This window comes from Martes martes, assembly GCF_963455335.1.
Source record: "Martes martes genome assembly, chromosome: 4".
In the NCBI taxonomy this organism is placed as follows: domain Eukaryota; kingdom Metazoa; phylum Chordata; class Mammalia; order Carnivora; family Mustelidae; genus Martes; species Martes martes.
The window spans coordinates 97,760,928-97,785,694 of NC_137891.1; the positions used below are offsets into that span (position 1 = coordinate 97,760,928).

Below are 24,767 nucleotides of genomic sequence, written 5' to 3' on the forward strand. Positions count from 1 at the left end.
AAGGGATACAGGGTCGGAACGAGCGGCCGCGCGGGCGCGCTCCTCGGGGCGGTAAGCGCGCCCCAGGCCTGGCCTGGCTGCTCGGGAGCGCGCCCTAAGGTCCCTCCCTGTCTTGGTGCCGCCGGCCGGCTTCGGGCGCGGCGGCTGTTCCTGGCGGGGTCATCCACACAAGGTAGGCCAAAAAGGGCATGAGGGCGGGCCCCAGACCCTTGTAGGGGTATGGGTCAGAGAATGGGATCAGGCGGGTTTGGCAAGTGGAAGCCGCTTGGAGCTTCACCCCAGTGGCCCGCGCGCGAGTCGCGTGCGGGCTGGCTCTGCCTCCCGGGACCATACTGCGAAGCGCGGGAGAGGGACCCGCCGGTGGCCGGAGCGCAGGGAGGCTCCTGGGGACCTGGGGGACGGGGGCGGGGGCGGGTTGGGCTCAGGTGCCCGTGCTTCACCTTTGCCTCCCCATCCTCGGTGTCTCCGGGTTCCTCTTCCCTCCTACCCCCGTGCGGGCCGAGCCAGGCTCCGCCTCCCGCATCTTTTCCTGGCCGCAGGCACACCCCGGCTGAGATCAGCGTCCCCGGGCTTTGCGCCCATGGAAGAAAGCAGCCGTGTAAATAATGCCTTGGTTTTGTTTTAAGCGGCTACGGAGAACCCTCACCCCAGTCCCACAAAAACTGCGGTTGGGTACCGTTCCAGTTTTCACTCCTAGGCTCAGATTCCTTGGTAGGGGGGTTAGGGGTAGGTTTGAAATTGAGATCTGTGGTGACCTTGTGTTTATCTGAAGTTCGTCTACCACGCGGAGTTCTGGTCTACTACGCGCAGTTCTGTCGCTGGGCGCACCTGAGGGGTGTGTGGGCCCAATAGAGAAAGGTAAATGGCTGGTCCTTTGTATCCTCACACTGTTCTTTCTTTACGTTAGGATACATTTGAAAACCAGTAAACACACCGGGGAAATAATTTTTCCAGTTCTCCCAAATTTTAATTTATAAATCGGTACCCAAATGCAGTTTTGTAATTATTGTGGCATTATCAGATTCTCTCCGCACCCCCACTTCTCCCCTTGTAATGTTTGATCCAACTTATTAAAAAAAAAGTTACTTAATCTTCTAGACTCTTTGAGATTTAACAGTTACGAGAATATCACATTTGTCAGAAGGCCAGGTTAGAGTTTAGAAAAATAACTGTTTTCTCTTACGTTTTGCTTTGGGCCTGGTGGTTTTGTGGACTTTTAAAAAGAGCTTAAGACTATCTCTCTTTACTTGGAATATCCAGAATTTACTTTCTTATTGTTTCTTAGCAGTCAGCGCTTAGAGGAGACAGTAAAAGGAATTAATCTTATTACCAGTGGCTTTCAAATATTTGAGAAATTTAAGAATTGTGACTGCAGTTCTGATTCATGGATCTTCAAAGAAAGCAGAGAAGGTAGGTGAGAGAGCAGGAATAATTCATTAAGCACTTTTACTACTAGATGCAGGTTATTCTTTCTTATTTTGAAAGGCTTCTTAAATCATTAACCATTAAAATTTTAACTTTGCTTGCTTGGCAGTTAGCCAGCCACACTTATAGCTTTCAACTGTGAAAATGCATGGGCAAAAGTAGTCTTCCTCACTAAGTCAGGGCGCTTAAGTTTTTCGGTTGTCCTTAGGAGACTGGCAAATCATTTCAAGCCTTGCTTGTCTTCTAAACTGTTAGTTTAACCAAGAACCCTCAAAGCCTGAGGAGATATGAATCCAAGATGATTCACACTTGTAAAGAATTAAGTGTTGTTCCCATCTTTGTGGCTAGTTACATTTGCACAGAATTGACAAATCAGCTATCATTGTTATATTGTATGCTTTCTCTGTTCTATTTGAAGGAACAACCCTTTGAGATAGCTACTTTACAAATCAGAATACTGTAACTAAGAGAAGCTTAGTAACTTTCCTAAAATCACACAGCTGGGACTTGATAAAGCTAGGATTTGCACTTGGATAAAGCCGATCTCACAACTGTATTCTTCCCTTTGCATCACACGGACTAGTTAATGTTTTATTTTGCTTAATAATAAACTATCCTTTCCTCATTTTGTCTTTCCTTCCATAGGAGGAAATTCAGTGTTTTTCCTTTTATTTTATCTTTTTTGATGTCAGTGAAAGGTGTCTAATGTGAGAAAGGATAGGAAAATTGATATCCTAGATTTAAAATATTATTTAATTTCAGATGTTACAATATCATTATAAAACACACTAGTACACTTAACCCGATCAGCACCAGGTACTGTATGGGAGTTTTGAATCACTGTTTACACACCTGAAACTAATATAACCCTGTATGTTCACCAAACTAAATTTAAAATAAAAAATTAAACACATGTATTGACTCTTTAAAGGAAAATAACTTATTATAATAATTCTATAACATAGTGTCCTACCCATGGACAAATATTGGTGCATTGACTTGAAATTGTACATGTTTAAAATAATGTGGTTTGAAACATTTTCTTATTTTCTTTGTATGTAGATTTCAGGATTTACAAAGGTGCAGTTTTGTGCAGATTTGAAGACCAATATCTTACGAGCTTGTAAAACAGGTAATTTATCTTTTACAGTCTAAAAGAGAAACAGCCATTTATTAATCGTCTGTGACAATGTTTTACGTATATTAACTCATTTAGTTCTTGCATAAACCTCTGTGAAGCGGGTATTATTTTAGACCATTTAACAGTTAGTACTAAAAGCTACCACTTATTATGTATCAGTAGTGTGTTTCTTTACTTGTGCTATGTCAGTGCAGTCCCTGTAAGAGCTACTCAGCATTGTCCAATAGAACTTTCCCATGATGATGGAAATGTGCTCTATGCTTTGGGGTAGCCACTAGACACATGGGGCTTTTGAGCACTTGACATGTGCCTAGTATGACTGAAATACTGAATTTTTATGTTTTATTTTAGTCCATTGAAATTTTGATTTTTTAAAAAAGATTTTATTTATTTATTTGACAGACAGAGATCACAAGTATGCGGAGAGACAGGCAGAGAGAGGAGGAAGCAGGTTCCCCGCTGAGCAGAGAGCCTGATGCGGGGCTTGATCCCAGGACCCTGGGATCATGACCCAAGCCAAAGGAAGAGGCTTAACCCACTGAGCCACCCAGGCACCCCTGACATTTTAATTTAAATAGCCACATGTGGCAAGAGGATACTGTCTTGGAACCTTGGGTTACTCATGAGATCTCAGAATCTGGATAACCTGGAAAATGACAGTGCTCTTGACTGAAATAGAAAAATCATGAATCTTTTTGGGGTTTAAGAATCAATTTGGTTTTGGCTGTTTGTTCATTCAGAAAATATTTTGTGATTACCATGGGCAAGGCCCTCTGCTATGGTTAGGGAAGTGGAGTCTCTCATCAAGGATTTTATCCACTTAAGACCCTTTACTTATTTGTCATACTGTAGAAGACAATAGCCACAAGAGATGTGCAAATAGAGTGTTCTCAGAAGAAGGAGTGCTTATTTCTGGATGCAGAGAGATTAGGGAAGGTAGCTGTGGAAGATCATATTTGAGGTTGATTTTAAAGAATAAGAAGGACGTGTGCATACAAAAATGGTTAAAGGAAGGGGGGTTATGCTTCTAGCAAAGGGATGGACACAATGTTTTGGAAATCCCTTTTGCCAGAACACCCAAATGCTGAATAAATTATATTAGCCTTTTAAATACATTGTAGGCCTGTAGATCAGAAAGGGAAATCCCCAGGGCTAAAAGGTCAAAGAGAGAATAGAAATCATAGTAGTAAACTAGCAGTGTGTCTTCTGGTTTAGCTGATAGCAGAAATAAAGCACAATTAAGGACAAGTGATAGGCTCCTCTTGCTCCCCACCCAAGGTAGAGAGAATTCAAAGCCCTTTGACCTCTCAGGTATACAATTCCAAGAGGCACCATTCACATGGTAGTTTGTATAAATGTGTCTCAGGGGATGATTTTGTTCATAAAAGTTAAAATGTAAACATTTCTACTTGAAATTGTACAACCCATGGCCTTGGAGAACCACCTTTCCCCAGATTCAGCCAGGATCCTCAAAAAACTACTCAGTGAAAGGTGGGCTAGGAAAAATATCTCCTTCCTGGCAAGGGGGAATCAAAGAAATTTGTTCATTTTCACCCAGGTCCAGCTGGGTGAGTAAAGCTACTTCTTGAGAACTTGAAACTACAGGGTTTGCTAACACTCAGATTCAAGGTTCAAATTTACTTATCTACATGGTCTAAAAAACCTGGAAAAAAGTTGGCCCAGGTTGGTAAAGCGCCAGACTGTCTGGCAAAAATAGATATAGACCCACCCTGGAATGATTCACCATTAACCTAAGCTTTATAGAATATTCCCAATTAAAGTCATCCAAATACAAGTTCATATCAAAAACTGTAAAACAGGTACAAGCGGTGGAACCAACAAATATGAAACTAGACTCTTCTAAGGATGTTGTGTAAGAATTATCCAAAGTAAAATAATTTCAAAGAGAAGAAAGGAGAATTAAAGATTTTAGAAATAATTCAAAATTTGTAGAAATTGAGAATTTTGTCCCAGAAACTTATGCTGGGGAAAGCACTATAGGAATGTAGCAAGGAATTATCACGTTTAACTAGATTGATGAAGAAAATTGATAGAATGTTAAAGACTAAAAAGGAAAAAAAAACAGAAAGGAGGAGATTTTGATAATTCAAGCAGGAAATTACTCAGATCAAGTCTATAATGGTGACTTTAGGGAAAAAGGAAAAGAAACTTAGCAAGACTTTAATGTATATATTTAGCAACAAGTCAGATGATCAGAGTAAATGACGAGTACAAGTCAAAAGTGGCTGAGATTTCATTATTTGGAAGAAGCTGAGCACATTGGAGAATTATGCAGGTAAGAGTTGTTCTCACAGGGGCGCCCGGGTGGCTCAGTGGCTTAAGCCTCTGCCTTCAGCTCAGGTCATGATCCCAGGGTCCTGGGATCCAGCCCCACATCAGGCTCTCTGCTCAGCAGGGAGCCTGCTTCCTCTTCTCTCTCTGCTTGCCTCTCTGCCTACTTGTGATCTCTGTCAAATAACTAAGCTCTTAAAAAAAAAAATTGTTCTTACAAAGTTCATGGGAAATATTCAATTTCTGTCCATCAAACTATGAGAAGATACTCCTCTAAACATGACATTATTTTCATATGCATTGCAGTAATTTCTTATAACTTGAGGGTATTTCTGTATTTATTTTTAAAAATTAAATACATTCAGATACATTAATATCAAGTAATCATTAGTGAATTTGGAAACAACATCCTCAGTCTGGAATTGAAGAGAGAAAGTGGTGATGTGTGATATGTGTGTATTTAGGTACTCTTTTTTCTTTTCCCCCTCATGCAGGAGCTGGAAATGTAATGGTGAACAAAACGGTCGGTTCCTGCTCTGTCAGAACCTAAAGTTTAGTGAGGAAGATAAAACCAAGCAAACAAGCAACAGTTAAGTGAGATGAATGTCTTGGTCGGGGAAGTCAAGGGTGTTCTTGGAAACAAAGCAGGGACACTCAGCTGAAGCTGTAAGAGTTAGTACTTGAAAATATGTAGGAGTAGGGATGTCTGGGTGGCTCAGTCAGTTGGGCATCTGCCTTTGGCTGGAGTCATGGTCCCGTGGTCCTGGGATTAGGTCCCACATCAGGCTCCCTGCTCAGCAGGGAGTCTGCTTCTCTCTGTCTGCTGCTCCCTCTGCTTGTGCTGTCTCTTTCTCTCTCTTTCTGACAAATAAATAAAATAAAATAAATTTAAAAAAAAAGAAAATATATGAGTTAGCAGGTGGTAGTGAGGCTGAAGGGTGATAGCATGGTGGTCTGTTACCCAGTCAGAACAGTGTACATGAAGGTCTGTGAGTGTACAAGAGAGCATAACAGATTTGAACATCGGAAAGAAGTTTCCTGTAGCCATATAGCACAGTGATTGGTGCTGGAACAGAACTGCTTTAGTTTGAATTCTGAGTCCCAGCCCTGTGACCTTGGACAATGCTCTTAACCTCTGTAATTCTGTTGTGAGAAGTAAATGAGATCATTTATTTAAGGTGATTAGTAATGTGCTGACACAGAGTAGACACTGTGTTTGCATTTGTAATGATGATGAAAGCTAGAGCAAGGAATTGGGAACAAAGAAGTAGCCAGAGATGAATTACCAAAAGTTAAGTAGAGATCAGACAATGCAAAGACCCTGTAGACTGAGTTAAGGAGGAAAGACAATTTATAAGGGCACAGGGAGGCCCTGAAATATTCTTTATAGGAGAATAGGTAGTCAGATTGATATTTCAGAATTTTAGAATGATCACTCTGGCTTTAGGGTGGAGTCTAGATTGGTCATGGTCCATACTACAGAAGAAACATTTGGGAGATTATAATAATAACCGGGCCAAGAAATGATGGTATTTTCGGTAAAGTAGTGGCAGTGAAGATGGAAAGAAAGGGTAGATTTGAAGGAAACTTAGAAGTTTGAATACAGTGCTTACTACTTGATTATGTGTGGAAACCTGAGGGAGGAAGAACGTTTCTGGATATGGCAAGTGGGTGAAGTTTTGTTCCATTTACAGAGAAACTGAAAGCAAGCAGGTGTTAGTAGATGGTGTGGGGGATGATATCAGAAGTGGAATAGCTCATGGTGATAAGTATAAGAGTGGGAGTGGATGGCTAAAGTAGAAGAGATGAAATACTTGTGAATAATCTTCTCTAATTTGCTTTTTCTTCCTAGAAGACCTGTTTGAGATGTGGTGGTTTCAACAAGGTCTCAGTTTCCTCCCTTCTGCTCTAGTAATTTGGACAGCTGCTGCTTTCATATTTTCATACATTACGGCCATAACACTTCACCATGTTGACCCTGCTCTGCCTTATATCAGGTCAGTGAAATGTATTTTCTTATAGGAGACTGTTTATGTATCATTCACATTTTAACAGTGAAGCCAACATTCCCTGTTAACATTTTAAAATTCAGGTTTTATGTTCAACATTATAACAACACAAAGAATATAAAAAGGAAGTTGTATTTGGTTCTTTCCATGTGATAGAGAAAGGTGGAGACAGGGATATGATTCACTTAGTGAATTAGTTAGTGAATTAAGACATTTTAAGTGTCTTGTCTTCCAAATAAATATTTGAGGTTGTCTCAGAAGATAGAAGTGGAATTACTCTCCCTTTAAAATTCAAAGGGAATTTCGGCTCAGGTCATGATCCCAGGGTCCTGGGATCGAGCCCCGAATCGGGCTCTCTGCTCAGCAGGGGGCCTGCTCCCCCCCCCCCCCGCCCCTGTCTGCCTCTCTGCCTACTTGTGATCTCTCTCTGTCAAATAAATAAATAAAATCTTTAAAAAAAAATTCAAAAGTGCTGCAAACAACAGTAGTAGTATTAAAAGATAATGGTAATGACAACTATTTATTGATCTACTTGCTATGTACAAGGTAATGTTCTAAGCATTCTTCAGATGATAAATAATTCAATCCTTACAACTACCCTATGAAGTAAAAATTGTTACCCCCATTTAAGAGAGAAGGAAATAAGTTATTTGTTCAAGGATTCATGACTCAGTAAGAGGTGGAACCAAAATGCAGTTTGGGCAGTTTGACTCTAGAGACCCTGTTTTTAAACTTTATGACATATTGTATAGGTCTTTCTGACACATTAAGTATCAAAATTTATCAGTAATATTTTTGAAATTTCAAAACTAATAATGATATAAGTATGGGTACTCCGTTGCTTGTGCTGTGTTTGTAACTCTTTTTCCAGTTATAAAGACAATATATACTTATCCTAACAAATTTTAAATAATACTAGATTGATTATAAAAGTAAAAAGTGAAAGTCTGTTTCAGCCCCTCTCCAGCTCCTGCCTATCCAGAGGTAATTAATGGTTTGGTTGATTTCCTTGCATAGTTTGTTGTTATAGTTGTTTCATTTATTTATTTATTTACATTCTAAAAAAATAACCTCTCCAATGTAAAAAATAGTGAATTTTTAAAGGGTGATGAACCAGAAGGCTAAATTTACCTTTTTAAAAGTATCAAGAAGAGGGGTGCCTGGTGGCTCAGTGGGTTGGGCCTCACCTTTGGCTTGGGTCATGATCTCAGGGTCCTGGGATCGAGCCCCGCATCAGGCTCTCTGCTCAGCAGGGATCCTGCTTCCCCCTCTCTCTCTGCCTGCCTCTCTGCCTACTTGTGATCTCTGTCAAATAAATAAATAAAATCTTAAAAAAAAAAATATCAAGAAATCAGAATGTTACTATCTACATTTGTTCCCACAGTGGTATGGTATGGAGCAAAAGATAGCAACAAATTGGGTACACTTTGGGAAGATGTACAAAAACCAAAGATATTTTAGAATTGAAGGTTCCGATTCCAGGAATAATATGATGAATAATCACCACTGATCACAGCACGCTGCTACAGGAATGTGTAGCTTAAGGAGACAGTTCATTCTTTAGTAACTTTTTAGAGAACATACATCAGTAATTCCTGAGTGCCTTTCAGCATTTTTATTTCCCCTTCAAGAACTTGTCTGCTTTCACTTTAAAAAGCTTTTAATCATTTAAGAGGCCTTTGGGTTCTTTTTCAGAGTTTCAGTTCTCTGATGGTACTGCATGTGATTTTCTGACAGTACCCTAGACACTTCCTTTCCTGTCCCTGTTCTACCGTTTTATTTTTCTGCTACTGACCTTAGTATTATTACCCTGGGACCTTTCTCCAATGTTCTAATACATTTAAACTCAGTACTTAATTTTACTTCTCGGGCTCATTTCCTTCATCTGAAGAATGATTAAGTTAGACTAGATGCTCTGCAAAGTTCCTCTCAGTTCACAGACCCCATCTAAAAGGTTTAATTGTTAACAGTCCCAAAAGATATAACCAAATGTAAATTTCCACACCAAAGACAATTTCACAGCAAGTATGTTTCAGGTGTTCTCTTAGTTTGTTCAAGTAGTGGATGCCTGCATAGAATGCAGGAGATGAGTACTGGGGGAAGAGAACAAATTAGAATCTCTATGTATATTTTTAAATCTCGATATTTGAACTTATCTGATAAATACATATATTTTGAAGTTAACACAATCAGACTTTTTATTTTTATTTTTTTCTTTTTGATGGTGTGTGATCAAAATAGTTTGATGACCACTGGGTTGGAGTGCTGTGTTGATGAGGTGATGGACTTGGCTGATTTTACTTGTAGTCCAGTTTGTATCAGACTGTTCCAGAGCCGAGGCAGGAGCACACTTAGCCAGCCATCTTGGAAATGCATGCTTTTGTTTCCTTACAGGGTGTTTCTAAACTGTAGCATCTCTTGAAATACAACTAATAAAATTTTAGGAAATCAAATTTTTTGATTATAGGAATATATATACATTATTTTTGGAAATTTGAAAGGTAGAAGAAACAAGCAGCTAAACCATAATTCTCACTCCCTGAAGATGATCAGAGTAACAGAATCTTTTGTTTCTAAAGATACATCTTAGAGTTGGAAGGAGCAATCCTTAGAATTTATATGTGTTACTTTACTTTTCATAAACCTAACCCAAATTTCACCAAACACTATTGATTCCTTACCAGATGTGACTTTCCTTCTCTTTTTGATTCCAATTAGATTGTGTTAGCTGAGATCCTTCTTATCTCTTTCTTTTAGTTCTTCAGTTTGTGGCCAAAGACTTTGTCTTTTTCATCTTTACTGTAGTTTGAGGGAAGGGAAAGGAACTAACATTTAATGGGTGTCTCCCCTGTGTCTGCTGCTGTGCTAGATCTTCACATGTATTGTTACTTTCATTTCCTCATGTTGAGCCGATGAGGCTGGAGGAAATTAATAGCCCCATTTTGCAGACAAGGAACAGTCATAGAAAGATAAAAGAGCATACCCAAATTTGCACAGTAAATGGTAGGTGTTGATCGGGATCTGTGTTTGCCCTGAAACACAAGCGTGTAAGCTGATACATTGTAATACATTGTGATCAGCAATTTTAACAGAAGTCTGGACAGAGTGCTCTGTGATTCCTCATTCTGCTAGAGGAGTTGGCCAAGGCTCTAGAGGGCAGGGAAAAATTGGTCTCATGTGGAAGTTACAAGAGGGGAAGGGTTTTGTCTCTTTTACTAACCACTGTACTCCTGTCCCTAAAATACTGTCGGGCACATAGTAGGTGCTTGATAAATGTTTTTGAAATTAATAGGAATTGACTAGGTATTAATTGAGTTATAGACAGGGTCAACAACAGATGACAAAAGCAGAGTTGTGAAAAGATCTGTAGTGTTTCGGGAACATCCAGGTGGGACAGAGGAACACACCTGACCAATTGATGGAAATCAGTAACACAGCCCTAATGTACCCAGGGTAGGTATTTTTTGTTATTTTTTTTTTTAAAGATTTTTATTAATTTATTTGAGAGAAAGAGAACAAGCAGGGAGGTGGGGCAGAGGGAGAGAGAAGCAGGCTCCCTACTGAGCAAGGAGCCTGATGTGGGTCTCAATCCCTGGACCCTCCAATCATGACCTGAGCCAAAGGCAGCTGCTTAACTGCCTGAACCACCAGGTGCCCAATTTCTGTTGATTTCTGTTATCTGAAAAAGAAGTAATCTTGGGGTGCCTTGGTGGCTCAGTCAGTTAACCGGCTGCCTTTAGCTCAGGTCATGATCGCAGGGTCTTGAGATCAAGCCCCTATTCTGGCTCCCTGCTCAGTGGAGAGCCTGCTCCCCCCACTCTCTCTGCCTGCCGCTCTGCCTACTTGTGATCTCTCTTTCCCTCTCTGTCAAATAAATAAATAAAATCTTAAAAAAAAAAAAGTAATTTCAAGTGGTATGAGAAAGAAGTGAATTAGGGCTACTGGTGGCTCAGTTGGCTAAGCGTCTGCCTTTAGCTCAGGTCATGATCTCAGGGTCCTGGGATGGAGCCCCACCTTGGGCTTCCTGCTCAGCGGGAAGCCTGCTTCTCCTCCCTCTGCCATTCCACCTGCTTGTGCTCTCTGTCAAATAAATAAAATCTTTAAAAAAAAAGAAAAGTGAACTAGGTAAATATTGTGAGCTCAAACTGTCATATTCTCATAAAATTATATGAGTTGAACTTAGGAATGTGTAAAAAGATACAGGATTTGAAGTAATCCATTATTTCTTACTCCTTAGAAAAAAATACACATGTATATTTAGTGTGAGAAATCCACATACCTTCTTTTTTTTCTTTCAGTGACACTGGTACAGTAGCTCCAGAAAAATGCTTGTTTGGGGCAATGTTAAATATTGCCGCAGTTTTGTGTAAGTAATGGGAATTGTTTTAAAAATCAAAATTAATAGCAAAATTGTCCTTTCCTTCTTTAAACACTTGTGTTACTTGTTTTACTTTCTGGTTATACCTGAGGGAATGTTATCATTAAATTATTGATCCCAGATATGTTCCTTTTCAAAGAAAGGCAGTTTCTAAAAATGCTAAATTATAGAAATAAACCTTAAAAATATCTATAAGGCTATTTGACTACTCATCCAAATAGAAGTTGTAAAGTATAACCAAATAGTTTTTGAGACCTTAAGTGGATTTCTTAAGTGACCAGTAGAGGACAGAAAGCTTATAAACACACTGACTACAACTAACACCAACTAAATTCATTTAGGATAAACAATTTAGAAGTTTAAGAGTAGTGGTAGAACTGTGTTTTGATTTTTGAATGATGTTCTAACACCAAAGGAATGGACTATTGTAATTTACATTCCTGTTCATTATTTATTTTTTGAATCAAACTTGTATTAATGATTAACTAAAATGTTTTTTTCATCAATTGTGATTGTTTTAAATATTTGCACTTTTCCATATGGTATTTACTATCTCCTTGGATCAAAAATTGAAGTCAAGGAAATGAATGATTCAGTGCATAGAAGTTCATCTTATGACTAAAGTTTTCAAAAACATGTCTACAAAAGCACATCTCTATTTCATTTTCTATACTTCCAAGTTCTTTGGCAATACTTTTGCAATGGTTTGACCCTTTCTTGATAACAACTATCGTAAAATTGGTGTTTTTGTTTGTTTTCTGTGTAATTGACTGCTATATCTGATTGAACCAAGTTATAATAATTTTAAATAAAATGAAATGGGAGTGAGGCAAATCACCTTTTGATTTTTTTTTTTTTTTTTGGTTGGTTGGTTTTTGTTTTGTTTTGTTTTTTGCAAGTACCCATTTTATCCATATTTTAGCAATAATTACTTTAAATTTTAATGCTAATCATCTAGAATATTTTGTTTTATATAACACTTATCATTAGAGATTTTCAGAAAACATCAAACTTATCTCTTAAATTTTGTCCTAAATATTTGTAAATGTAAGGCCCATGAGACTGTCCTTCAGTCACACAGAGATATTACTGGTTCCATAATGCAACCTTAAAGGTTCTTTAAAATCAACAGCTGTTTCTGTTTTTTGGTTTTTCTCTTCTCTCAAATTAACTTTGCATGGAAGATTTATGTTAGGTGACCTTTGTTAACTCTTTGTTGGCAACTTCATTCCCTGGTTACTTATTATTTTGCTGTCTTTTGGGTTATCTCTTCCCAGGCATTGCAACCATTTATGTTCGTTACAAGCAAGTTCATGCCCTGAATCCTGAAGAGAGTCGTATCATCAAATTAAACAAGGCTGGCCTTGTACTTGGATTACTGAGTTGTTTTGGACTTTCTGTTGTGGCAAACTTCCAGGTTTGTATTTTAGCCCAGCATAAATATTTTCCTGAGGTACATAAATTAATACATGTTCAAAAGGAAACCTGAAACATTCAGTTACACACTGTTATTGTTTCTTTGCCTTAACAAAGTAGAATCCCCTGCCTTTAAATCATTTGACCTTCTTAGGGTTCACTACATACACAATTAGAAAAATTCATTCTCAGTAAACTCCTGAAAACCTATAAATTATTCTGACCTTTTAATGATTCACAGGGCTCTGTTAAACTCTTCGTTACTACTTAGTTGGAGATTACTCCAAGACCAGAGAGAATTGATATAAATTATAAGTGACACAATTATAGATTTGAACTTTGAAAAAATATATATGGCTAGGGGCACCTGGTTGGCTCATCTGGTAGAGCGTGCAACTCTTGATCTCGGGGTTGTGAGTTCGAGTCCTGTGTTGGGTGTAGAGATTACTTAAAAGTAAAGCTCTTTGGGAAAAAAAAAATATGCTAACAAGTTACACTCATTTACCTATTTATATTCTTATTTAGATGTTCTCATTGATCACCTCTGTTTCTAGAGGGGCTCAGCCCCTCATATGAGGAAGTAAAGGGAGGATGTGGAGCTTTTCACCTTTTTCTCAGGGAATTCTTAAAGTAACAGGTTAACTTTCACAAATATTTGCAAACTCTTCACATTCCTTTCAACTGACATTCTTTCAGATAAGTCTTTGGTAATACCAGCTATGTCCTGGGCATATGGGTGTTTTTTGATTAATGGCTCTGCAGTCTTCAGAGTTTCAGTTTAGACATCTAATTACTATTTATACACCCTCATACAAATACACATATAGAGGCATATTCATGCATCCACTGCAGGTATTTTTGCCTGATAGATGGCTTTCCTCCCACAGTGATTTAAGGCACAGACACTATCCATCTTTGAGCTCTCGCATTCCCTAAGTCCTTACTGTCTACTGCATCCAGCCAACTGGAACAGTCAAAGAGAATATGCAGAAATCACATCTGCTCTTAACAACCTTGACCTTACAGTGACTCATATCATCCTACTAACATTTGCTAGACACAACAAGAGGGACTGGGAAATGAAGTCATGCTGAGCATCAGTTCCTGGGACAACTCCGTACTGTGTAAGGGACACAGGACTTTTGGTGGCTAGCTACCTAGCTGTCTTTGCCACAAATAGGATTCTGCCTTCACTAATCAGTTTCTGAAGCTCAGTGTTAGAAATATGTTTTGGGGAAATTTTAGTATATGGATAATGATTCTTTGTTCCAGTTGTCCCTTTACCAGTTTAACAGTATCTCTCATCCCTGTGTGGTAAGAATGGATCCCAAAGTGACCTCCACACGTAAGATGCTACCTGTGTTAATAATTAATACTTGTTTGTGCAATCCAATAAATTCCAATGGGAGTTCCTAATTGTGGCCTGTGCAAACTGCCTTTCTGCCTTTTTCTCATTTATGTATAAAAACAGTTTATATACTTTTATTGCTATGTTCCTTTTAGTTTTAATTCTAATTAACCTTCACCACAGGGGTCCCTGGGCTTTTTAATTTTGAGTCAAATTCCTTTTTTCTCTCTTGATCACATCCCTTTTTATGTAGCTTTGGACCTGTTGAATTTCCTTCACATCCTTCACTGATGGCTTCATTGCTGGGCCCTATTTATAAGCAGATTCTGTAACAGTACCCCAATATCCTTCCTTGTATAAACTTAGTGCTTAAGTGGTGAGTGCATTGCCCCTGCCTCTTCCCACTTCTGTGTTGCAGAGTTTGACTTGGAAGAGACTGTAGCACTGTGTTTTAAAGTAGGGACTTGTTGGTTTTACCCCTTAAACATTTCTTGAAAACATCGGCTACTCTCCATTTCCATCTCTGCTTGCTCTCCCTACCATCTCTTCAACCAGTTTAGATTTCATTAGCTTTCATAGCTGGCCTAGTACCATAGCCACCTAAATGCTTCCTCTGCCTTCACTCTTACCTCCCTTTCATCTAATATTGCAGCCAGTGTAATCTTTTGTAATTATATGTACATCTCACTCTGTTTCCCTGTACCCTGTTTAAAGCTGTACAGCTCCAAGCTTCCATGAAAAGAGATGTAATCAAGAGAGAAAAAGGAATTTGATGAACTGCCAAGCTGTTTAATTAATTCAAAGGTCTTACATGATCTACTTCTCCAGCCTCGTTCTACATCATTCCCCTTCTTAATATCCTCCCTTGTACATAACACTAGACTTTCTTTACTCCTTAAATAAGACAAGTTTATTTCACTCCATTTCATATGTTTCTTTTGTTGGACATTTCACTACCCCAAACCTAAATAGATCTATAGGTGTCTTCAGGTTCTCCATGCAAACTGCTTCCTCAGGCAGATCTTCTCTGTGAATAGACTTGTTCCCATATAGAGTTTTCTTTATTTGTATTCTTTGTGTTCTCTTAGCCTCTGGAAACAAATTCTTCACAGCACTTACTATAGTCTAATTTTTTATCTGTGGTTTTAAAAAATTTTTTAGTTGATCTATTTCTCTATTAATTACAAGCACAATGGTTGTGTTCATCGCTGTATATTCATCACCTAATGTAGTACTTAAACAAAGATGTTCTCATTGTTTAGTGACTTATTAAAGAGGCTAAAGGGACTAAGCAGGATGGATAAAAATTCTTTTGCTACTGCTGTGGTTGTCGGTGCTTAAAGAGACCTAATGTGATTCGGAAAACTCTGACTTAAAAAATGCAGATTTAATTTCTTTGAAAACAACTCTGTATAATAATATTCAGCAAAACAAACACATGCTAAGCATCCTCGGTGCCTACTTAGAGGTATTTTTCCCTTCGAAGGACATTTATCTTTGAGGAAACTTGGAAAGGATAAGTAAGCAGAAATCTGTATTAATTTTGTAGGGCTGCCATAACAAAATACCATAAATTGAGTGACTTACAGTAACAGAAATTTATTCTCTTAAAGTTCAGGAGGCCATAAGTCTGAAACTAAGATGTTAGAAGGGATAGTTCCCTTTTGGGGACACATGCCTCTTCTCTAGTTTCCAATAGTTACCAGCCATCCTTGGTATTGCGTGGCTTGTGGCAACACAACTCCATAATGTGTGCCTCTGTTGTCACATGCCATTCTTTCTTCCTATAAAATTTATCTTCAAGGAGACTTCAGAGAGAGGATAAGGCTAAGTAGGCAGAAGATTAGTTTCTAAGTTTCATTAACTGCTTATAGGTAAAGATTACAGACCATTCAGTGTATACTTTTTAAGTTCTTTATCAGACATTTTCTCCTGACCACACATATTGCTATATTTTTTCTTGTCTTTGTCAAAGGATAAGTTTTTGTCTTTGCTTTGTGAAAAGATATATTTTTAAAGAGAATAAAATAATGACTTTTGTACATGTTATTTAACTTACTAATTAATGAGGGAAATAGTAGGTAGTACAAATCAGCTGAAAAGAGAAATCAAGGTACCACAGGTTTGTAGTCAAATAAGGAACGCTAAAACAAATTTATGATGTAAAACTGGTCATTATTCACAGAGTGATAATTAATAACATTCAAAAAGACACAATTGCATTTGTATAGATATGGATTATTTGCATTTCTATCAGTTTTCTACAAATTAACTTCTGTCTCTAAACATCACTTCTGTCATTACGGAAGTTTTCAGAGCTGAGTAAAACTAACATTCGTGTAGAACCAGTGCCAGAGGCTTTAACATTCCACTGGAGTACTCTCTGGCCTATTTCAAGATCTTTTGCTGTTTCCCTGGTCTCTAAAGTAACAAAATTGAATGTCCAAGCAGAAGTACTGCCAGTTAAAACCAGTTTTAAATGCCTTTATTTTTAATTATAAAAATACAGTAATAAGTGTCCTCCATTCTTTGTTATTACTTTTTTTTTTTAATTTTAAAAGATTTTATTTATTTATTTGACAGACGGAGATCACAAGTAGGCAGAGAGGCAGGCAGAGAGAGAGGAGGAAACGGGCTCCCTGCTGGGCAGAGAGCCTGATGTGGGGCTCGATCCCAGGACCCTGAGATCATGACCTGAGCTGAAGACAGAGGCTTAACCCGCTGAGCCACCCAGGCGCCCCTGTTTTTACTTTTTAATTCACAGGATTTTGTTGTTGGAACTGTGTACTGATCACAGGTGGGCATCAATCAGGCTATATCAGTATTTAGCTTCATCAATTTATATGAGAATTTTTTTTTTCAAGATTTTATTTTTTTATTTATTTGACAGAGAGAGAGAGAGATCACAGGTAAGCAGAGAGGCAGGCGGGGGGTGGGGAAGCAGTCTCCCTGCTGAGCAGAGAGCCCGATGCGGGGCTTGATCCTAGGACCCTGAGATCATGACCTGAGCCGAAAGCAGAGGCTTAACCCACTGAACCATCCAGGCACCCTATATGAAAATATTTTTAAGGGGAAAATTTATCCATATTCCTGCTTGTAGCCCTAAAATCGTTAATTTCATTTTTGCCTATATTTTTCTAGCCTTTAATCGTATGTATAGATAAATTCCCAAAAGAAGATAATACCATTTTGTATTGTTTTATGGGTACTGAAGTTTTTTTTCATTGTTACCCAAAGTGGTAATAGCAATGCATTTTTTTCTCTTCCCAGTACTCGTAACTTATTGCCAGTTAGAACACCACAAACTGAATCAAAATAGCCCTTCCTCTCCAAAAGAAAACCAATGGCTTTGGCAAAAACATTATTACCTTTTACTTACTATAGCTTCAACTAAGAAAACTGGGTGCTATGTTTGTGAATTAGCACAGGCAGTTGTGAAAGAAGGGACCAAGTCCTAACCTCTCCCCTCTTGTTACCCCGTCCTACACTCTGCCAGGTGCTCTGCAGTGCCTTCTCAACCAAGCGAAATAACAGACTGCATCAGCTTCGAGAACTAGAGCAGTTCAACCAAAAACATTTGTAGAATTTTTGGAGAGCTACCGTTGTCACTTTTAAGCAGAGGGTACATGTAGTAAAAAGTAAAATGTAAATGGATACTGATAAAAAGGAGGAAAATTTGGGAATTTACGGTAATCTCATGTATAATTTATCCAAAACCAATCGATGAGAACCAAGAGGGAATGCTTTAATTTTTTGAGCCTTTAAATTGCACCCAGATTTAAATTAGATTTAAGTTGAAACCCTCCTTCCAGCTTCCCAACCATCCTGATCCTCCTTTGCCATGCACTACCCTTTTTCTGTAACCCTTATTACCATCTAACAAACGATGGACTTTACTTATTTCTAAAGTTTGCCACTTAACTGTTTGTGCTTCTTCACTTGAATGTAAATTCTGAGGGCCAGATTTTTGTGTTTTTTCCACTAATATATCTGAGTACTTAGAACAGTGCTTGACATACAAGAGGTACCCAAATAAACATATTATTCAGTTAGTAAATGAATAATTCTTGCCATGTTTTCAGTAGTGACTACTGGTTTACTGCAATCTTCTGGCTTTTGCAGAGTACTCTGGGAGAGAATTGCTTCAGGAAGTAATCTCTGGAATTCATAGTGCTTTTCCATTTAGTGACTGTTTTTTTGAGATCACTAGCCTGTGCTTTTAAATATTGTGTTGGCAATATGTTTTGAGTTTCTCTTATTTATTTCTTCTTTCTACTTCTCAGAAAACAGCCTTTTTTATTGTACATGTATGTGGAGCTGTGCTCACCTTTGGCATGGGCTCATTATACATGTTCGTTCAGACCATCCTTTCCTACCAAATGCAGCCCAAAATTCATGGCAAACAAGTCTTCTGGATCAGACTGCTGGTGGTTATCTGGTGTGGAGTAAGTGCATTTAGCAGTATCCTTTGCTGTAAAACGTAGCTGTACTTGGAAGGGAATTAAATAACAGAATATAAGTGAACACTGTTGGCATATTGTGAGCAGGCACTTTGTGGGGGAGATTCTTGGGTTTCTAACCCTAAATTAAAGGACGAGATTCAGATTTGACATAGGATTTCGGTAATTGAGCTGGGAACAAAGATGAAATTCAGCCTGATCATACTCACTTCAGAGATATGAAGGATGAGTTAATGCCCTCCCGAGAACAATTATGTAGCAGAATCTTAGGCTAGTACTGCTGATTTACTAAGCAAAGAGGGATTGACTATGCAAACCATTTCATAGTAATCCTCTGGGTACATTTTAATTTTCACTACTACTATATAATATCGAGTCTTTAAGAAAATGGGTTTGGACCTTGGAAACAAATGTATGAGTAATCCTTGTGGAACTTTAAAGTGATTTTTATTTTGAATCTAACAAACCTACAGGTTTTCTCTGAGATTCTCCTTGACTTACTTTTTGTATAGTGCTGACTTGCTCATCACTTTTGTACAGTGGGAATTTTGGCACAGATATTGTACAGAAACTCCATTGGAACCCTGAGGACAGAGTAAGAACTTGGAATCTATAAAACATAGTTTTATATTAAAGATTACTATTTTGGTTGATTTTGATGTATTTTTCATGTCATCACTAAAAATGATACTTTTCTAGAGTAATCATTTTGTTAAATTAGGATTATTTTCTATGTCTGATCGAGTTTATGTAGCACTACCAGTATTTTCTGTCTCAATTCAACAATGAACATTTTCAAGACATAAGGAGAATTGTGATGGCAAAGAGTTTTCTCAGAAATTGACTCCTCCAAATATGGATGTAATGTACAGCATACCCATCTGAGCTCTTTTATTATTGGAATACTTTTTTTCTGAATTACCATCTAGAAGTTTATTATTACGTACTCTTTATTTAGGTTCCAGTATAATGGATATCTGAATGGAGATAACATCTTTGACCCTGAGGAAAAAAAGAGGAGGGATGTATAATAACTAGATGACAAAATTAAGTTCATCTGTTTTCACAAACCTCTCAGTGGCATTTCATTTTGAATTATTTTTAAAGAATTAGCCCTGGATAGGACATGTTTGTAAGAATGAAAGAATGAAATAATTTGCTAGTTTCCCTCAGTTATAATCTATCTATTATTTAATGCTTTATTTTTAGTGTAAAAATAACACTAAGTTTATCATGAGTATTTTTTACTGAAACATTTTTAGTGGCATTTAATGAATCTTATGGCTGCGGGAAAAGCGGTAACTTCCCAATTATAGAGTAGAGGTTCTCCTGTTCTTAGTTCTTCAAATGGAAATTTTATTCGCTCTAGATGAAGTTACGACAGCTAGATCATTTAGGAAGACTTTCCTAATGCCTTTCTTCAATTCTTGAGATATGTTCATCATCATTAGCCATCAGGGAAATTCAAATCAAAACCACATTGAGATATGTTCAATAAATTAGGATTCCCCCCCCCAGAAAGTTTGGATATGGAATTATTTATAAAAGATAAATAGAATTAAGTTTTTAAACAAATGTTATTTTAGACAGTTTTATATTTACAGAAATATTGTGAAAACAGTTCAGAGGGTTCTGTGTTATCAATATATTCTGTACACACACTTATTCATATCTTTAATTAGTATGGCATGTTGGTTACAATTAATAAACTCACATATATATAGTTTTTGACAAAAGGCCATAGTATATTAATATGTCCTTAGTGTTTATCTCATGTCCTTTGAATTTCAGAAGACAGATTGGTTTGCAGGTTTTATGGTTCTTTTATTTGAGAGAAATTCTAGATCATTCAAATGAAATTTCAAAGAATTATTCTTTTTTTCCATTGTCACTCAAGGGTTACGTGCTTCACATGATCACCACTGCAGCAGAATGGTCTATGTCTTTCTCCTTCTTTGGTTTTTTCCTGACTTACATCCGTGATTTTCAGGTAAGAAAACACAACATTATATTTATGCAAACTTCCCTCAGGTGAAATAAAAGAAGATGCTATAGTCAAGTCTCCAACATTTTTGAAAATTGACTTCATAAGCAGGGATGCCATAAGAAGAGCTGCTCAGGTAAGTCATTTCTGTGTTTGGGAAAACAGTGTGTTGTTAGTAAGGGGTTCAGCCTTGAAAATCAGATTGTAAAACAAGTCAATTTCATCAACTCTTCCTATGTTTATGTAGGTCAACCTCAACATTTTGTTTCACCAATTCCTTTTAGAAACCAAAGAAAAAGGAAGAACTTCTGAGTAGAAAAGCTTGGTTTTCCTAACTCTGTTGGTACTACAGATGATACCTTTGGCAGTACAACATCTGTTCAGTCTTTTTACTCATTAGAATTGATTTACATCTCCAATCCTAAAAATATTCTTCAGAACATTTTGAAGATGGAAAGTTGAAGACGTTGAAGATGTCTTTAAGGAACAAAAGCCTATATATAATTTTCTTTTCTGTTACAGAAAATTTCTTTACGAGTGGAAGCCAATTTACATGGATTAACCCTCTATGACACTGCTCCTTGCCCTGTTAACAATGAACGAACACGGCTACTTTCCAGAGATTTATGATGAAGGGATAAAATGTATCTGTGATGATTGTGATTCTCAGGGATTTGGGGAAATGTTCATGAAAGTTCCTTATTCTGCTCTGAAAATTTTAACCAGTTAATGAAGGCTGACAGTGATATTGATGAATACTGATAATCAAGAGACATGAATAAAGCCATTTGATAAGTTATTTTCAAGGATATCTTCAAGAAGACCATGTAAAAACATGCCTATACTTTCTTTTTAATCCCAGAAAATAAAACCAAAGGACTACAACAACACTGTAGATTTTTTTCTAGTTTATTTAAGAGAAACACGACGTGCACCAAGCAATCTACAAAATCCAGCCTTTCATATTTTCTAAATCATTGTAAACCATGTTTTGCTTGGAACACTCTTCTAAGAGACATTTTCCAAGGACCCTGGATAATCATTATTACTCAACAGCTCCTTTAGAATTGGATTTTGAAGTAATAGTTTAACCATTTCAATACATTTCTTACAGTCTTTATAAATTTTTTTCTTTTGGAATCCACTTTTTAATGGGAACAAACCTGAATTCATGTAAGTGCTTTCATTGCTTAAGTTTTGCACAAGTGCTTCTGTAGGTATGGACTTGATTCCTGCCACAAGGCCAAATACTATGCCAAGTGGTCTGTCACAGTTTCATGAAGCTTAGTCTCTGAAATGAGATTTTAATAACTATTGCATGAGAGAAGTAGCTGTAGGCATATTTACTTCAATTGTATTTTACATAAAACAAAGGTTAGTGTTCATACATTAGGCTGAGCAATTAGTGAATAACAGTAGATATGATTCATATAAGTAACCACAAACTGCAGTCAAGAGCTTCTTAGATTTTCATTTATAGCAAATTATAATTATTTATAAAAGTAGTCTCGAGTGGGCAGATATTAAGTCTTTTGAGCAGGGTGTGATCTCTGTAGAACCCACTCTAAAGGACAAAATCAATCCAAAAAAAACAAGGCACAAAATAATTTTGATATCTGTATCCATCAAAGCTGTTTTTTTCCCTCTCTCTCTGTCATGCAAATGATCAGATAGCTTCTACTTGGATCCCCACCTGGTCAGATAAAGGATGGTTTACAAATCCCAGATAAAATTCATATTCAAATTATTCATCCAGAAGGTGCTCGTTGACTGGTTCTCAAAAGGATCTTTGAAGATCTTTGAAGATTGACGAGGTTTACCAAAAGGATCTTTGAAGATTGACGAGGTTTATCATTTTAGAAGAAAAGGTTCTGTAGCCAAAATAAAAAATAGTGAGAACAAGTTTAAAGCACAAAGAAGGAGCACTTTTAAAGGAAAAATGGATATATGGTGGAACCAGATCTTAATTAGGAATAAGTTGCTAGATATAGGACTGTGTAAATAATATTTCTGAAGACTTCTGGGCTAATAAGACAAGATGGGATAAAATACTGTTTACATATATCATGCAGCAGTGAACATGGGAGATATTTCAGTAAGTAGTGATTCGTTGAAATCTGGCATCACTAGAAGAAAATGTGGATACAAACCATGAAAAATTTCTGTCATGCCTCTGAAAATTATGGTGCAGCTTCACCTGAGAAACAGCATTCAGTGCTGACTCCTATACATCAGGGAAGTTGAAATTCAAGTTGTGAAGGCCGACAGTGTAGTGAGAGATGGATTGATAGAATCGAAGTTTATAAATTATATATGGGGAGGATGGCATAGGGAGAAACTTGGATTTACAGGTCCATACTAGAATATTAGGCTTAAAAATATGCACTAACACATTAAAGAAATTATTTTAATCCCATCATTTAATAAAAAATAAAAATATGCACTAACACATTAAAGAGATTATTTTAATCCCATCATTTAACCTTAACCCTTAGGCATAATAGAGGCTGAAAATACAAAGTTCACTTGATCTTAGCCAAAAGGCCGAGAAGCGATGAAAATACAAAGTTCAAAGGGGGATTATAAGCAGAGATTTTTGAATGTGTGTTTATCCTTCACTTATGGCTGAAGTAACAGGAAGGTAATTACCCCCTCCCTCAAAATATGCCTTGCCTCCACCATCAGTACAGTAGCTTGGATAAACAGATAAGACATTTCTTTTCAATTCAATCAACACTTTTGTATTGAATGTTTATCCTTAAAAAAAGAAGGTCTTAAGCTGACAAATTAGTAAGTTCTATGAACTGAGTGTATCTATTCCTTTTTAGACCTGAATATACAGCAAGACTATATTTCCTAGCTTCCCTTTCAATTAAGTATGAGCATGAGACTGAATTTTAGGCAGTGAAATGTAAATTAAATGGATGTTCATTATTTTATTAAGATTCTGAGAAATGGTAATGTTCTTACCCAGTTTTTTCTCCTTACACTAAATGGATATTGATGGCAAGATTTTAGGAGATGGCAAAAATCACATGATAAAATGAACCTGAACTAGTCCACTTCTAATTTTAGATTTTAGAAATCAAACGAGATCTTTTATAATTTAGGAGCTCCATTTTTATCCATATCCCAGTTACTTAAATTATATTGTATGTTGCCAGAATAGTGCCATATATTGTAAGTGTTCAGTGGATTTGTGAAAGAGAAAGAGAACTTTTCTTATCTCTTCAATGTCCTGTATAGACTCACTGTGAAATGAAGTTCAGTAAACATTGGCTTAAGTAACTCTGTAAATCCATGATGTATGTCTTACTTCTTTTCAACCAGCCAGATTGGTAATTTTGGTCAACTACTCATTTACTAGGATGATAAGAACATAGAACAGAACTAAAATAAAGAAAAATATATTTCTGAGACATTGTAAGTATAAGCAACTGGGTCCTCCAAAAGGCGTGGTAATTTTGAGAGAAGTCACCTACTGAGGAAGCCTGAGTAGAATACAAAGAGAATACTTCAGGAAATCTAAAATATGCTATTGAAATGTAGTACAGAGAGGAAGTCCCCATGTTTGGATATCAGGCAGTTTAGCTAAAAAGCACAAAGATTCCACCAGGATCTCATCAGTGCTCAGATCCCAATCCCCACTGAAAGGCAACTCTTTTCTTTTAAAATATTTGAAGCAAGTGCTAAAATTAAACTAAATCAGCTGCAGAGCTCATCTCTACCTCAACTACGGATGAGATTAACTCAGCTTCCCACTCTAAGAGCCTGACAAAGGAACAGCCATGCCCTTTTGTGGCAGTAACTATTATTTATTTTCATTTTATTTTCTATTGTTCTTTTATGGAAAATATCCAGCATACAGCAAGAAATTATAAGACCCGCAGAGGCGCAAGGAATTTGATCCAGAGAGCAAACAGTCAATAGAAGCAAACTCAGATTGCCCAGATGTTACAGTTATCAGAGGTAGATTAACTATGATAAAAATGCTGAAGGAAGTAGTAAAAAGGGTGGTAAACATGAAGAGATGGGGAATTTCAGCAGAGACATGTAAATTATGGGAAATAAAAAAAGAAAATTCTAGAACTGAATATGATAGGATTACACATAGAAGGAAATGATTTTATAAACTTGGAAGACAGGACAATTGAAAATAAAAAGAAAAAGGGAGTGAAAATAAAATGTATAGAGTATTTGAGGTTTGTTTTTTTTTTAAAAGATTTTATTTATTATTTTGACAGACAGAGATCAGAAGCAGGCAGAGAGGCAGGCAGAGAGAGAGGGAGGAAGCAGGCTCCCTGCTGAGCAGAG

At 37.2% G+C, this 24,767-nt stretch overlaps 2 protein-coding genes across 9 annotated transcripts in view; one reads left to right on the forward strand and one right to left on the reverse strand.

Annotated features, from left to right (window-relative positions):
• Nucleotides 1-490, reverse strand: part of CEPT1 (choline/ethanolamine phosphotransferase 1) — a 37,209-nt gene extending 36,719 nt beyond the window's left edge. Inside the window, exon 1 of the mRNA XM_080801607.1 lies at nucleotides 441-490. The gene's annotated coding sequence lies outside the window, so the exon portion shown is untranslated. The remainder of the gene's footprint in view (nucleotides 1-440) is intronic.
• Nucleotides 1-23,750, forward strand: DRAM2 (DNA damage regulated autophagy modulator 2). 8 transcript variants are annotated; one of them, XM_080801613.1, is made up of 11 exons: nucleotides 1-172; nucleotides 1,286-1,410; nucleotides 2,488-2,557; nucleotides 5,353-5,447; nucleotides 6,711-6,855; nucleotides 11,166-11,233; nucleotides 12,523-12,662; nucleotides 18,293-18,470; nucleotides 18,982-19,064; nucleotides 20,367-20,459; nucleotides 20,976-23,750. In XM_080801613.1, exons 5-11 carry the CDS (start codon nucleotides 6,725-6,727, stop codon nucleotides 21,081-21,083), a joined length of 801 nt encoding a protein of 266 aa, XP_080657739.1. In that variant the 5' UTR covers nucleotides 1-172; nucleotides 1,286-1,410; nucleotides 2,488-2,557; nucleotides 5,353-5,447; nucleotides 6,711-6,724; the 3' UTR covers nucleotides 21,084-23,750. The 8 variants fall into 8 exon arrangements, with proteins under 8 accessions (XP_080657739.1, XP_080657744.1, XP_080657742.1 ...); XM_080801616.1 differs by having other exon boundaries at nucleotides 19-172; nucleotides 6,714-6,855; XM_080801614.1 differs by having other exon boundaries at nucleotides 20-172; nucleotides 1,289-1,410.
• Nucleotides 23,751-24,767: the final 1,017 nt, after the last annotated feature.